Below are 17,263 nucleotides of genomic sequence, written 5' to 3' on the forward strand. Positions count from 1 at the left end.
ATGCAATGTGAAGTCTTCTGGAACCTCTTCCCCCTCATTCAGAGTTTGTCAGTTGAAAGTCCTGGGAAGTCTCTTACTCCTCCCACTGAATATGAACTCCTCTGAAATCCCTTGCAGGCATCTGCAGTGCGACCATTCACACCCCCACTGTACATAATATTTTAACATATGTTCTGTACCCAGTTAATTAAACCATAGTCTGAACAATTCAGGAGCACATTTTTTTAAACCATAAAACTGGATACAGATTTTCAGTGCACCTTATAGATAAATTCTCCAACTTCCTGCTGAGACCAAGTATAAAGTATCCATCCAAAAAGGAACTAGGAACATTATAAAGCAACTATTTCAATAAAAAATATAGCAATGGTAGGACAAGGTGCTAACATATGTCTATTTTTTAGCAGTATTCTTTGTGTTGTTATACCTAAAGATCAATTCCATCACAAAACAAATACTTTTGAGTTTCTCTCTTAATCAAAAAATAATCTCAGATGAACAATTTCATACGATAGTTTAGCTCACTTTAAATCTATCAGTTTCTGTTGTTTTTACTATTTTCTGCTTAGTAGAATACATTCTACAAAAAAAACTTGTAAAATTTTGTTCCAATTAAGAAAACTTTTTAATCATTTAAAACTTTTAAAAATATACTGCCCAACAGTGTTAAATAATGAGAGCATATACTGTACCTATTTAAAAATAAGATCATATTGCTAATTAATTTTAAAACAACTTGTTTTATATATAGTATTAGATAGTGTTTTAGTTTTGAGACCTTTCATATTACAATGACTAGGAACGTTGTAGCATTAAAATAAAAAAAAAAAATAAAAAAAACCAACAGCCAATGAATGATCAGGCCTTAAAAGAAACTTAAAACTTCTTTTAAAAAGCAAACAGTATTTTTCAACAAATTTAGTCTTCCAGCTAAGTGAAGCTCCTAATGTATATAATTCTGACTATACAAAGTGTTCTTGTGTGTACCATAGTGAATTTACATCCTGCAATTCCTATGTTACGGAAATTAATTCCAGAAACGCTTTGAAATGTTTCCTAGCTGATCCTAAAGTATGGTACTTACCAAACATTTTTTTTACAGCAGTGAAGTCTGGTTTTGAAGATACTCAAAGTATCAATTCTAGACCATAAATCATTACTTCTTCTGTTTTACTCTACTCTCATATCTATGTGGTACAGCCTTAGAATTTAATAGTATAGTCATTTTTCTCAGTAATCAAACAATTTAAATAAATGTGATATATTAGTACATCATCCCAACACCATGCATATGGTGCACATTAAGGTTGTATTCATTTACCATATGAATATAATTCCTTTTACCACCATCTATTATTAGGTACAAGTTGTAAATATAGCATTGTTTTGCCTGGAACCTGAAGGCCTGCATTACATCATGGAGCACTAAACATCCTGATCCTTCTGGAGAATTTCATGTATATAGTTTATTGACACCTGAAGCTGGATGCTGCCAACATACCAGCATCAAAAACCTTCTCTCTAAATTTTTCCATTCAGGAAAAAGACAATGCCTTTGTTTGTGTTTGTATAGTGCCTAGAACATTACAGGTACCAAAATATACCACCACCAATTTGATTCAAGAAGAAAACATGAAATTCCTTCTCTATTAGCCAGTTGGAAATAATTATATTACAGATGAAGTACTTAATACTGGAGGACATATTTTTAGTCTGCAAAATTTAAAAAAGAACCTGCTGCATTTGAGAATGATTTCTGAAACAGCTACTATTAGGATTGCAGGTTCTTTAGAGACTCCATAGAGAGACTAATACTTTATTGGCATTATATAAACACAAAATTATAATATTTATTATTTATAAAATATTATAGGTTTGAGTGGAGTTACTAGACATACAACATCACAAAGTTCATCCATCTATTATGTCTTGTCTTTATGACTTAAAGTTATTTGGGGGCAGAGGCTGTCATTTACTGTGTGTTTATATAGTGCTTAGAACAACAGGGCCCCAACCGAAGTTAGGCCTCCATGCATGACATTTTAAAACCACCACCAATACCCCTGTGCCCTTACAGCAGTATAAGTTAGGGTCCCATTCTGGAGGTCAGATACATGCAGGCTGAGCCTCTGCAAAACCCCACTAACTTCAATGGTGCTTTGGAGAAGTGTGTGTGTGTGTGTGGGGGGGGGGGGTGCGGGAAGGCGGGGGGAGCGGCGGGGTGTCCTACCCCTGTAGCTCCAATAGGCCTATGATCAACGCCTATGTTTCTTAAACTTCCATGGGAATGTGGGGTAACCTAGGAATGCAGGAACAGACTCTAAATGTCAGATAGAAATTTAAGTGGTTACTGTCCCTTAAATATATTATTTTGTAGTTACTTTTATGCACCCTGTTGCTCTTTCTTTTCTGTGAAACACACATTCCTGAGCTTGAATTCCAAGTACAGAACAATTTATTATTGAACTTGATAACATTCTAGTAAAAAAGAAGAAAATATTCCATTTTTCTTACAATTACACTTAAAACACTGACACACTCCAGTTTCAGGTTGTACAACAACATTACATGCAGTTTGTGCCTTCTTTTTAGAAGGAGACAGATTATAGTACAAATAAAATCCACAAGTTTCACACCAAATTTGTCGAAGTGTCTGTGTGTATTTAATATTTTAAGCAATAGTATTTTGTGGAGGATCAGTTCCCACATCATTTTCACATCATTACCAGCAGATGGCAGTGCAGAATGCTTGGTTATATACAGTGAAAGGCTACTTTGCCTAGCCATTTTTGAGAGACAAAGAGTATTTATTAATGGCTGCATTGAAACAGTGCTAAAATAATACTGTGTTTTTTTTTAAAGAAATAATACAAATCATTCAGAGTGTGTGTGTGTGTGTGTGTGTGTGCGCATCAAAGTAAATTTATGTATAAAGTACATGGTATTGCTTATAGCAAATATATAAAGGTATGCAGACACAGTCACTGCTTTTAATTCTCAACATGGTACTCTACCTCTCTCACAGCAACACTAGGTTTTCTTAACAGAAGGAATATAGCGTAAGTCCTCCTCGGAGATATCAACTACAATCATTCTAAACTCATTTAAAATATTTTGAGATATTATAATTTTCTACATGGGCACATATTAATAAAATCAATAGCAGGTTTTGCATTACTGACGTGATTATTTATGGGTGCCTAGATACCATGGTGACTGACACTATACATACAATGGATAACGTGGGTTGACAGACTAAAAAAATTCATAGTACACAATGACTTTTAGTGTAGCTACATTATATACTACTTTTTAAAAAGCCCTGTTCTTACAATTATAGCTATAATTCCAAAATAAATATTTATGTTGCAAAAAGACTTTTTAAAAATCAGATATATTTTTTTATAATGGCCATAGTTCTCAAAACTGCAGAGACTTAGGTACATGCTTAATTTTACACATGGTGAGCAGTTCCACTGACTTCAAATTATAGAAATATGATTTACTTAAATCAAGAAATATACAGTGTATAAAAATACGCATTAATGTAAGTCTTTGCAGGATTGGGGCGTATGAGATTAGGGTGTCCGACTGCAAAGAAATGATCTATAATGCTATATTTAAATCAATCAAAAGCAGGATATTAATGGGTGATATTTCTGGATTTTAATCATCAGCAAAAACAGCAATACCTAAATTTTAAAAATATTTGAATGAAACATTTATAAAGTTTTAATTTTCACACTGAAGAGTATTTATAATAGTAGTGACAGAACATTTTTGTACCTTGCTAAGCACAGTAATTAATATAATAAAAACTACATAGCAAGATACAAAACTTTAGACATGATGGCCTTTGTGAGTTTAAAATAGTTTAAAAATGTAAATCTGAATAGGAGACCATATGATGCTTGTGCACGTTAGCTGCAGTTGTACTGTTCACATAAACTCTTGGTTAAATCCATTTGCCTGGTTTAAATATTAAACCTCCAATGTTATATCCTGCAATATAGATACAACAACCAGTCACAATGAAAAAGAGCTGGAGTTTCTCTAATGTGCCTCAGAAAACTGTAGTTTTAAAAGGGCACTACATTATGATACAAAACTATTCACTAAATGCACTGCTGTGTATTGATGATCTTCACAATATATTTGTGATACATACGGAGTAACCTTTTCAAACTTTATGTTATAACATTAAAAAAGGTAATGTAGTTAGCTTTATTCACATATGTGTAGAAGACTGATACAATAATTCATAGGATACAAAATGTTAGTTTAGTGGCAGCAATATAGGTACCACCTTTATATATTTCATTACTATTGGATGTTTCTGTGAGTAAACCTTTAATTTTATTAAAGCAAATCAAATTCCCAAAGTAGACATGCTTTCATGTCTTTTACAATAGAAAAGCTTCAAAATAATTGTAACTATATCCACAGGAAATTTGAAAGCAACAGTAGAAGGTTCTCTCCATCTACCAGAGGACTGCACAGGATGACAGAAAAGCCCTCTGTTGAGAGCTCAACAATACAAACATTATTTTTTTTATAAGCATGTTAAATACATAAGGCAATAAAATTCACACTCTATACCTAACTGAAACATATGGAACCTCAGACAGAATAATTATAATGCAGAAATTACAACTGTTCAAGGCACAGAGGGTGAAATTCACATCACTACCTTAATTGGCCTCTGTATGAGTGAAGAATGTGGGGCATTCAAGGATGGTGGATGGAAGAATTGTAAAGGTAACAGGCAATCCCCCATTCTAAGACTTGGTGTGGGCTGTAACCAACCTTTCCCAACACCATGGCTGCTGCCACTCCAGTTTACAAGTTGGAGCAGTATTTGGTGTAAGCTTTGCACCCCATTTGTAAATGAATCCTGTCATCCCTTCTTTTGATGCACCTCAACTGTCACTCACTGCACTAACTAATGTGCACAGAAATCCCACCCCCATCCTCCCCTTTCTGCAGGATACAGTGAGTTCACCAGCATCTTTGCAACATCACTACATCCAGTGCCACTCCATACAGCCCCAAGACCAGGCTAAAGTGGTGTAGAAGGCCTTAGGCTGGCCCTGTATGTCAGAATGAATTTCACCCATATGAGGTGTAATTTTCGAAAACACCTGCATAGCTATCTACTATTAGCAGCTTGTGTAAAAAAAATAAATAAAACGGGAGCCCTGACTGCAATGGCTATATGGTATCAACATCACCATTGACATTTTTCAAAAAGCTTTAAATGTTTTCTTGTTTTTAGATAAGAGTCTCTAAATACATTGAAAGCTAACCACACACAAGTAAATAACTTGTCTTTTCCTCCCCTTAACTTTGCCATAAGTGACGGTTGTTTCTGTCACACATCTACTAGTTACTCAAGAGAATGTGATAAGTCTCAGGACTTTCCAAAAAAAGATGCAATAGTTACTTCAGATCTGTTTCTACTATTAGTCATTTTTAGAGCTTGCTGGAAATTTTTCCATTAGAAGATGCCAATTCATCAAAAGCAAGACAGCTAGCAGAAGCGTGTCAATTTTGACAAAATTTCATTTAAAAAATAGCCTGACACAAAGCACTTGTACAAATGACTTAATTTTCAAATGTCTTATTTTAGATTATAAAAATATTTCTGTTTAAAACATGTCAAAATCAGAATGAAATTTTTTTTATTTTATTGTAATGAAATGTTCTGATTGACTTGGAAATTTTTAAATTTCTTTAAATTTGCCAGACTTGCCAGAAATATTTTTAAAAAATGTTTTCATTCCATTTAGAGCAGGGAAAAAAAGTGAACTTGCAGAATTTCCCATGAAACAGAAAATCCAGTTCCCATCCAGCTCATTTTTATTATTTTCTTGCTGTTTATTAACTAGTCAGCAAGAAAGGCTAATTTATTAAATTTTTATTGAATGATCTATAAATAAAGAGCCTGAATGAACTGCAGACCTCTGTATATTGTTACTTGTAGTCTTTTCCCAACGACTTAAGTTGTTGACAATTGTCTATGCTCTTTTCCTATAGTACTGCATTCATAATCAGGGCCGGCTCCAGAGTTTTTGCTGCCCCAAGCAGCCAAAAAAAAAAAAAAAAAAAAAAAAAAAAAAAGCCGCGATCAGGATCTGCGGCAGCAATTCGGCGGGAGGTCCTTTGCTCCGAGCTGGAGTGAGGGACCGTCCGCCGAATTGCCGCCGCATAGGTGGAAGTGCTGCCCCTCTCCCGAGAGGCCACCCCAAGCACCTGCTTGCCAAGCTGGTGCCTGGAGCCGGCCCTGTTCATAATGTAGGAGTATAATACACTTCATCGGTGATTAGTTCAAGTTAAGTTTTATACAGTAACCTTTTTCAGCACTAACATAGGGAATATGACAGCTAGGCAGAATTTTGCATTAAAAAACCTAAGTAAATACAGTTTCAGACTAACATCCATCTATCTTCACCTATGTCTCTCAAATTGCTGTGTAACATGCCAAAAAGAAAGAAAGAAAGAAAGAAAGAAAGAAAGAAAGAAAGAAAGAAAGAAAGAAAGAAAGAAAGAAAGAAAGAAAGAAAGAAAGATGATGATTCAGCCAAAACAAGCAGACACAGGAACAGGACTTAACATAAAATTTAAAAAAGAAAATATATAAATAAGTTTAAATAATATTTATTTTGGTAACACATTTCTTCTGCAAAACAATAAGATGAAGAATTTTCCCATACAGTAGATTTATGGCTGAGCAGATACTGATGGAAAGTTATTCTTTATAAATATTTTGATATAAATAATCAAATGAAACATTTATTTGATAACTATGCCACAACCATAATGGCTTGTCAGCTTGGGTTAAGTACTATTTTAAAACATTAACAAAGGCAGCCAGAGCTCAATGCTTCCTGAAGTAATGAAACAAAATCAAGCAACTTAGGTGACATGTCACTGGTGGGAATGTGTGAAGGGGGAGTTAAGTCATATTGGTCCACTGAGAGGCGGTTAGAGGAGGAGTAGGGTAGTGGGGAGGAATGGAAGCAGTGCTGCTGTTTTAGATGATTGTTGTTGCAACTCTTAATACTATGGTGTGTAAAGGGGGCCCCTTGAGTGCCCTTTGGTGTGTAGCTGTTATTAAGATTGAATTCACAATAAATAAATACACTTACATTTTAAAAACTAGAAAAAATAAACGATAAAAAATGTTAAATGAAATGATGGATGTATTGTCAAAATCATACATCAATTTATATTATTAAAAACTACTTCATGGTAACAGATCAGAAGCTTTCAATACAAAAGACCAACGAATAACCGATGAAACGATTAATACCTATAGCGCCAATCCTGCATGTGACAATGAGGGTGGAACTCATTTACTTCAGTGGTGCTCCACGACCATGCAGGCGTTTGCCTGTGCAGAGTCACTTACAGGATCAGTGTCTATAAATCTCTGACACAAAAAAATAGACAGTCATATACTTGTTGCTCTTTTCTTTCAGTGACCGGGCTGGAGTTCTCACATTTCTGACAGAATCAGAACTGGGCAGAAACATGTCTTTTGGGTTTCCCTTATAGATGGTTTTGACTAGACACAGAAGTCAATAAAGTTACACCTACAATGAATTTAGACCACTATATTGTAAGCTTGTTGGTGCTGTCTTTTCATTATATAAGTGTATAGGCCTAGCAACAAGGGGCTCCAATTGCTGATGGGGCTCCAATTGCTGATGGGGCTTCCAGGCACAACTACAATATAAATATTAAAAAATAACCATTAACAAGTCTAAATAGAAATTGTTGTTGTTGGAAATCACCACTCAGCCAACCTCCAAAGAGACGAGACGACTTTATCGTGAAAAGATATGGCCGCACATGGAGACGGAAGGCCAGGATACGAGAAGAATGGAAGACGTGTTGTGATCGGTGCAATCTATATGAGGGCAGAAGGACCAATCGATCGAGGTGTCAAATAGAAATATCTAGCAGCTATTATGCCCACCCATCAGGTGGAGCTTTGACAGGACTGGCAGGGGAAGGAAGAGACACTATCAGGTGGTCCTTGATAAAGTTGATAGCAATGTGAGGGGAACCCTCTTCATCCTTATGCAGCTGGTTGGGAGAGGTGAAATTGAGGAAACCTTCTCCACCACCAGAATTAATTAAGGCTGATCCTCTGACATTCCTGTTGGTCCACACTCACTTGGTTTAGATATGCACTAGGGCTGAGTGCTCTGGTCATCCACCTGGATGGGCATGTGAGCCACAAGGTCTTGTAACACAACAAAGCACCTTTCATCTATATCCATCTGACTGGAAGCAAGGATGGATTGGAATTTCTGATAATTGCTTCCTTTTTTGCCTTCAAGCAATTAAAATTTGAAATGGATACACTTTTTGTTGTTTTCATAGACTCATAGACTTTAAGGTCAGAAGGGACCATTATGATCATCTAGTCTGACCTCCCACATGATTCAGGCCACAAAAGCTGACCCACCCACTCCTGGAATAATTCTCTCCCTTGACTCAGCTGTTGAAGTCCCCAAATCATGATTTAAAGACTTCAAGTCGCAGAGAATCCTCCAGCAAGTGACCCATGCTCAGCAAGCGACCCCTACCCCATGCTGCGGAGGAAGGCAAAAAACCTCCAGGGCCTCTGTCAATCTACCCTGGAGGAAAATTCCTTCCCGACCCCAAATATGGCGATCAGCTGAACCCCGAGCATGCGGGCAAGATTCTCCACCCAGACCCTCCGGAAAAAGTTCTCTGTAGTAACTTTTAATATCCCATCATTGACCATTGTCACTAATTACCAGCGTCTCAGTATACATCCGTAATTACATCTTTAAGAGATATTTAATTCTTAATTCTATCTTAACAGATGTGGAGGGTGTTGTTTCAGCTGCACAAATCTTTTCTCCTGGAATATGATTTGGGTTTTTTCATTTTTAAGAGGTCACACGAAAGTTTAAATCAGTTCTGGCTACGTCAATGGAAGAGATACCACAATGATGAGCACAGTATAAATGCCTATACACACAGCTTTTAACTTCATTCTTAGCAACATTTGATAGCACGATAGTTGATATCTTTTTCAAATGTTATTTGCATAGGGTCAAATTCTGCTCTCAGTTACATCCACGTAACCCCTATTGAATGAAACAGGCAATTCTCAGGTGTAACACTGGGTAGCACTGTAGCAAGATATAGATGAGTTTTATTCCATACCTGCCTGCCATGTAGTACATTTTATATTTAATTTGATCTAGAGGGGGGTGCCAAGTATCTCCCTATTCCCCCACCCATCTGGCCCTTTTGGACATAGCTGGGATGGAGGAGACACAAGCACTAATCTCACAGAGCAATCTAGGAGTGTCCTGGAATTTTGGGGAATAGCGGAATCCTGCTCAGAGAATCATTTTTAGCCCCTTACTGGAAATCAGCTCTGAGAATTGATTTGTGACTAAGGTCAATGGTGAACAGAGGCTTTATGCCCTAAATAGGAGTTGGATCCTCAGGAGCTTATTGTAATTTACAAGAAATACCTCAGGTGAGTAAAAACACTTCCAGTTTACCTGCATACCTTGTAAATGCTCAGTCCTAAAATTAACTATTTTCAGAGATTATGAGGTTTGTGAACACTAAAAGGAATAGGTCATGAAGGTTGCTATCTACATCAGCTTCCCTTCTGAGTTTCTAAACGCCGAGCCTTTAAATGTATGAAGGCTATCAGTTTACTGGAGTAGCATGTAAACTTTACAAATCCTAAAATAAGGAACTCTGAGAATGTACTTAACATTAAAAGAGATATCTAATGGATTTACAAAATCCATGGACATAGACTGGCCATTTGAGGTGCTAAATCCCACTATAGTAAGTGGTTTGTAATTATCAGAATGGAGCTTACAGCCTGAAGATCTTGAAAACACTGTGGGCAAGACCTGTGTGCATGGAAACAAAGTAATTGGCATAGAGTTCATAAATTCCACAGGATGGGGTTGCAGATCTGTAAAGAATGGGCTGCACTTCTGGACCCTGTAAACATAGTAGGCAACTCTGGCAAATCTTGAATGCTTCATAGCAGTAAATTACTAAAGTGTTTTCTGAACAGGGCCGGCTCTAACTTTTTTGCCGCCCCAAGCAGCAAAAAAAAAGCGCCACCCCTCCGTAACACCGCCCCCCCACCGAGCGCCGCACCGCCGAAAACCCCCCACCTCCCGCCGCGCTGCTGAACCCCCCGCCGAGCGCTGCGCTGCCAAACACCCCCGCCCTCTGCGGAGCGCCGCGCCGCTGAAACCCCCGCCGAGCGCCGCCGAACACCCCCCGCCTCCGAAACCCCCGCCGAGCGCCGCACCGCCGAACACCTCTGCCCCCCCGCGGAGTGCTGCACTGCTGAAGCCCCCCCGCGCGAGCACCACCAAACACCCCCCCACTGAGCGCCGTGCCGCCGAACACCCCCCGCCCTCCGAGGAGCACCGCGCCGCCAAACACCTTCCCCCAAGCGCTGTGCCGCCGGAACACCCCCGCCCCCTGCAGAGTGCCACGCCGCTGAAACCCGCGCCGAGCGCCGCCGAACACCCCCCCGCAACCTGTGGAGCGCCGCGCCGCCGAAACACCCGCCAAGTGCCGCGCCACCGAACACCTCCGCCCCCCCGCGGAGCGCTGCACTGCTGAAGCCCCCCTGCTCGAGCACCACCAAACACCCCTGGTGGAGCACCGCGCCGCCAAACACCCCCCAGCGAGCGCTGCAGAACCCCTCCCCGCGGAGTGCCGCGCTGCCAAACACCCTCTGCCAAGCGCTGCGCCGCCAGAACCCCTCCCCGCGCCGCGCTGCCCCCCGCCACCCCAAGATTGGCCGCCCTTTACCAGGTGCCGCCCCAAACACGTGCTTGGTTGCCTGGTGTCGGCCCTGTTTCTGAACAGGACTGCTTTGCTTCCTAGAATTTAAAGCTGTACCAGATGGGCCTGTAAAACTTAAGTGCCTTGAACAAGACTACTTGGGGCTTCCTAAATTTATAAGCGCTGCAAGAATAGGCAGCGTTTGCCATTTCCCTGACCATCAGATTGCAATCTATGCATATTGTGCCCACAAAGATTCTGTTCTCCTTCAACCAAAGCTATTTATTTTAAGGAACTTATAAAACTATGCTGGGTGCATCCATGAAGCTTTTCTGTTCCTTGAATCAGCCTCCTGAAAATACGTTGGTAGCCTATTCATGCTATGCCTGCAGATTTTGTAATCTACTTAGGCGACAATCTAAGCAGTTTGTGGACTTACGAACACTCAGATACACCTCTACCCCGATATAACACGACCCGATATAACACCAATTCGGATAGAACGCGGTAAAGCAGTGCTCCGGGGGGGGGGGGCGAGGTTGCGTGCTCTGGCAAATCAAAGCAAGTTCGATATAATGCAGTTTCACCTATAACGCGGTAAGATTTTTTGGCTCCCGAGGACAGCGTTGTATAGGAGTAGAGGTGTACATCATTGAGCTCTCAGAAAGTCAAATACTGAGAGTAAATAATTCCAAAACCAACCAGTCTTAGGGGAAAAAAAAAAAAAAAGAGTAAGTTGAACCACAAATCTTGCAAATAACTGAAAAAATGACATGTGATTCTTATTTAATTATACTTCAAATTGATGGTTTAGAACCAATTGTGTATTGTTTCCATGTGAACAAGTATAAATTATACTAGATAGAAAAAAGTTTTTTTGGCGCCTAATATTTAAAAAAACCAACCAAACAAACAAAAACAAAACAAAAAAATACCTAAGTGTCTTAAGCCTATTATCTTTTGAGGACCCCAAGTAATTATCATTATATTATTATTTTGCACAAGTGATTGTGTGTCAGATTCTGACACCTTTACTCCCACTGACTATGGCCTGGTCTACACTAATCCCCCAATTCGAACTAAGGTATGCAACTTCAGCTACGTGAATAACGTAGCTGAAGTCAACGTACCTTAGTTCGAACTTACCGAGGTCCAGATGCGGCAGGCAGGCTCCTCCGTCGACTCCGCATACTCCTCGCGCCGAGCAGAATTACTGGAGTCGACGGGGAGCACTTCTGGGTTCGATTGCCTGCCACCGAACCAGCGTGTAAGTATAGACAGTATAACTCCATGAGTATTTTGATTGGAAGGTAAGATACTACTCAATGGGAGTAAGGGTGTCTGAATCTACACATGTATGCATATTTTTGAATTTATTATACAAGATCTTATAAAGAACAATCTTCACTGAATGGGTAATGTTAAAGTGTTTATTTAAAAAAACCGACACCTTCCAAAACTGCATGTCCAGTTGATCTGTTTAAAAAAAAAAAATTCTCTGCAGATCTAACAGTAAAGCCTGCAAAATATCAAGTCAAAAGGGTGAGAGGCAAAATTGTACTTGTAATGTTAAGTATCTCACAAGCTTATTGTAAGGAGTCAGTACTGTGGCTCTATAACATATTTATGTGGTCAAAGCAAGCGCTATTTAAACTTCACATAAATATTAAAAATGTTGTACTTTGATTTTAGTTTTACGTAAAAGCACTGAGTACTTCTGTAATGACTTATCTCATGCCACATGCAGTTTACTCATAATATAGGTTTTACTTACCACTTGAGTTATCACCAATGCTATTGGTTTTGCCATTCCAGTACCAGAGCAGCAGTGTTGCATCACGTGATCCTGAGAGAATGTAACAATTTCCTCCAATGTACGATTCAGAGCGGGCAAGACAGGTGACAACATCCCAGTGCCCAAACACTACTTGTATTAGTTTACCTGAAACATATAAAATCTAAGTTTAAAACATCCTGTTAATGATTTTTCGTAGACTTTATTAAACATATTACAAAATGTTTTAGTGGTACTTTCATGAGCAATGTTTATAAAAGAAAGTCTAGATAAAAACTTCATTTGCTGTTGGTTATGAAAGACAAATTCATGTGTCAATTTTTTATATCCAGATGGGATGGAAACTATTTAAGAACGCAGCAGTCTGTATAGGGGCATAGAGTGAATAAGAATCGATTACAGATTTGTATCTTACTCTAAATCCTGCCAAGCCAGTATGTTTCATTATTCTATATATTTAAACTCATGTTGAAGTCATGAGTTTAAATATATAGAATAAAGAAACATAATGACATAAATTTGCAATGACGGAATTTATTTTAATGCAGTTTACTGGTGAAAGTAGCAGTTAAAAATGTAAATCTGATGACAGTGCATAGAGGCTCCAGAACAGTTAGGACATAGGTGAATGTGACATGGAAAATGAAACAACCAGCTCTTTGAGCATTTATTTAATTACAAAAAATGCATACAATTCAGAAAATCTCTATAAAATTAAACTTCTGCTTTAGTTTCTCCATCACATTTAATATACTAGCCAACCATTTCTACCAGCTTTCTTACCTTTGAGAACACTTGCAATGCCCATAAAAGCTCAAAAGACATACCTGACAAGCAAAGTTTCTGTCTGTTGTGTAAGTATTCAAGCCATCAATAGTTACATAAAAACGAACATGAAAGGAAAACCTAGATAAAATCAACTTTACTTAGACAGTGAAAAATGTGCAATTCATGGATCTTTAAAAATATGAATATGCTTATTACTTTTTAACCTTAACTTAGCAGGGCCACATTTGCATAAGCGTCTGTATGTGTACATTCATGCGGGTTGGGTTTGCATGTGTGAGCGAATACTTATAAGGCCAACTACAACTGCCCTCTGAAGACCCCCACATAGAGGGAGGGAGATTGGGTAAGAGAAAAAGCTCTTTAAAGTGAGGGCATAGGCACCAGAATCCATCTTGCTGGAACTTGTTAATAGCAGACCATAGAGAGATGGGATATATTTAACACCCTCATCAATGATAAAGTAGAAAGACTAATGAGCAAGCAGAAACTGGATATTAATGAAACTTACAAATGATGATAAATTGGGAGGAGTTAAAAAACAAAACTATCCTGAAACATATTATATCAATATAAGGAGAAATGTGGGAAGCTGCAACACTGAATTGACCGAGGGATGATAGTGGGGGGAGACATGACTTTGTACCATGATAAAGTGTGGGGGAGGGGAGGGGGGAAGAGAAGGAAGAAAGAAAGAGAGAGAACAGTACAGTTTGGGGCTGCATAAATAAAAGATTAAAGGTGGAAGATAACAGGTCATAGTTCTTACCTATACTGTTTCTGCTGTGACTGCACCTGAATTATTGCATTCAGTTTTGCACAAAAAAATTAAAACAAAAATAATGACACACTAGGGAGAGAGAGTTCAGATAAAGGGCTGGAAGGACAGATTTATAATAAAAGATTAAAGGTATGAAGCAATAACTACAGTGGAGAAAACCTAACATAAGAATCAGAAGGGTGCAAACACCTGGAAGGGAGGGATATATATATAAAAAAACACCTCAGGATATATATATATAGTGTGGTATATGGGGTGGTGTAATGGGATGAAATTAAGAAAAGGAAAATTTAAGCTATCGAAAAATTGCCAGCAAGATGTATTTGGCTGGAAAAATCTCCCATGGACTGTGGTGGGAGGAAACCTTGTCAACTTAAGACTTTTAAAACTACTGTAGAATGGACAAAGCACTATAAAGTGTCCTTTCTATAGGAAACAATCTTGTTTTAAGAAGGAAAAACTCTGATCTAATACATCTTTCTATCTCTAACCTGTATGATTCCATCAAGGAGGTAAAGTTATACAATGGATATATGAATGGGGAATTGATGTTTATAATGAAAAATTATTTCTTCATGAGGTTGAAAAGTGACTGAACGTGATAGTGGGACATAATCCTGTTGCAGGCTCACAGGAGGTTATACGTTTTACCCGAGCAGCAAAAATTTTCCTATAACTTGGTGACTCCAGTCCATATTATGTTTTATTATACCATTTAAAACTGTCTTTTGGCTCTAAATGTGCTGCGACATCAGAAGTTACCCCTGTGCTGAGGGTTTTTCACTTAGGTTCCCAGGACATGTATTTGTCTCAGCCAAATTGCTGGATGGTCAACCATTTTAGTCAGCAAAGCTATTGATCTGCAGAGCTTGGAAGGCAACAGTGAAAAACTTTCAGAGCATACAACTTTATCTCAGGCAATATATTTAATCTCATAGAATAGACAGTTTTTCCTGAACCTTCTATTTATTTATCAATTATTTGTTTTAAATTTTGTTGTGATTAAATTATACCATCTCTTTTCCAGTTGTATCCCCTTAGTAACTATTTGGGGTGATTTATATTTTTGAAACAGTAAGTTTATTCTTAAAGAGCTATGAGTTTAAGAGATTTTTTCTCCCAAGATATTCTATATTTTTAGTTTCTGTTATACAAAACAAACATTCTTCAAGACTTGTTTGACATCTGCTTATACGTTTGTGCTGCCCTACTAGTTTTACTATGTTATTGTCAGGGGGTTAAGCTTCACTCAATACAACCCAACCATCAAAACAGAAATTCGTTGCTTCTTTTTATCTTGGTTAAATTACTTACTGAATCTCATAAGAGATCAACTTTTTTTTTTTTTATTTCCTTTAATACCAATCCTCCTCTCCACACAGCAATATCAAATATTACCATATGCACTAGGATATCCCTTTTTTGACAGAACACATTTTCTAGTTAATGTTTTATTTGACAGCTGTGCTACAAATAAAAAAATTCAGACTCAAGCCTCTGCACTACTGCATCTAAAAGACTGTCTGAAAATAATTCCCACCACTGGAGGAAAGTTTTATTGTACCTCCGCTATACTAGCTGTAACCAGAAAGCATGATTTACGTTAAAAGTATTTCCTGTTACAAAACCCCCTGAAATCTAATAAGAAAAGGTTCTTTTTTTGTTTAAGTGCTAAAATATAATTGAATTCAACACTTGTGATAGCTTGCCATTATACATTACTGATCACATCTTTTTCCCTTGCTGCTCTGCCAAGCTCAGAAAAGGTATTTGACTGCTATACTTTTGTTTTAATATTAAAAAAACCTTGTAACTGAATTTATTTAAATTACACTACAGCCAGATTTTGTTTGTGTGCTGGATATTAACAAATTGAAGAAATATAGATAAAACTTTCTGGTGTTTTACAACTTTCTTGGCAAGCATAAGTAATTTGCTTTTAATCATATCAGAATCAATTATGTCAGAATTAAGTTAACTAGTAATCTCTGATTATGACTTAAATACAGTTGCAACAACTTATTTAACAAGCCATTTGGAGATGAGTTACCAAAATAATATTAGTTTCTCATCATGACACTGAAGTCAGTTAGCCTTAAAAGTAAACATGTGCTCACTTTTCAACAATTAAAAAATTAAGAACACATTAGTCAATATATTTTGAATGTAAGGCAAGAAATTGTGTGGAATATTTACCATACCTAGTTATTTTCTCTGAAGATCTCTTTAAAACCACATTTCTGACTTTCACTAAAGAGAAGGACTGAACTGTTAAACTGAAAGTTCTCTGTAAAAGATTGACGTCAGCCAACATACAGTAAACTACTCATTTACAGTAGCAGTCGTGTATTAAATTGCACAAATGACGAATGCCCCACCTCCAAAGTATGCTGGGGGTCCAGTCCAACTGTTCTGTTGTTTTATCAAATATTTTGGTTTGGTAAGTGTGAAACACATTATTAACAAATCTATTTAAGTAACGATGAAGAACATATAGGATAATAACCTGCTGGAAGGGTTGATGTCCCAGACATATTAACCCCAACTGGTCATTAATCCAAAGGAAGTGCCCTTCAGTGATATTGCTATTCCTATTCTAAGGCAATGAATGGGAAGAAAAACATGCATATTTTTTCTGTACCTCCATGATTCTTACCCTCCATGATTGTCTTCAACATAGCAAGACATGGATGTAAACTATCAGTCTGCAGGGATCACACATTTCCACAGAACTGAGGTCCTGCATATTGGCCAATTTACATTGTGTGAGAGGATTCATTCTTCATTCTTTTTAATGGCTCCATTTCTATCTTTGTATTGCACCTTTTGAGACCCTCAGAATTTGAGAGGTTTGCTTTTCTCCAACAGCTTCACTGTGTTATTGCACTTATACACTTTGGTATTATTTCAAATGGGCTCTGCTGTGTTTCTTAAAATATTTTTCTCAATTATATATAAAGCAGAACAGAATTTCATTCAGGTAAGCACTCAAGAAACAATTAATTCCCCTAATATGCAAAGCTTTAAACAAACTCAGTAGTTTGGTTTTCTTGTGAACCTGTAGAATTAAACTCAGTGTGTCC

General features: G+C 37.7%; 1 protein-coding gene across 7 annotated transcripts in view; it reads right to left on the reverse strand.

Moving 5' to 3' along the window:
• The window catches only part of LRBA (LPS responsive beige-like anchor protein), a 551,104-nt gene that overhangs the window by 19,365 nt on the left and 514,476 nt on the right, over positions 1 to 17,263 (reverse strand). For all 7 annotated transcript variants that reach the window (XM_065597797.1, XM_065597794.1, XM_065597798.1 and 4 more), the window contains exon 53: positions 12,593 to 12,760. In XM_065597797.1, coding sequence (XP_065453869.1) covers positions 12,593 to 12,760 — 168 coding nt within the window. The remainder of the gene's footprint in view (positions 1 to 12,592; positions 12,761 to 17,263) is intronic.

This window comes from Chrysemys picta, chromosome 5, assembly GCF_011386835.1.
Source record: "Chrysemys picta bellii isolate R12L10 chromosome 5, ASM1138683v2, whole genome shotgun sequence".
NCBI lineage: Eukaryota > Metazoa > Chordata > Testudines > Emydidae > Chrysemys > Chrysemys picta.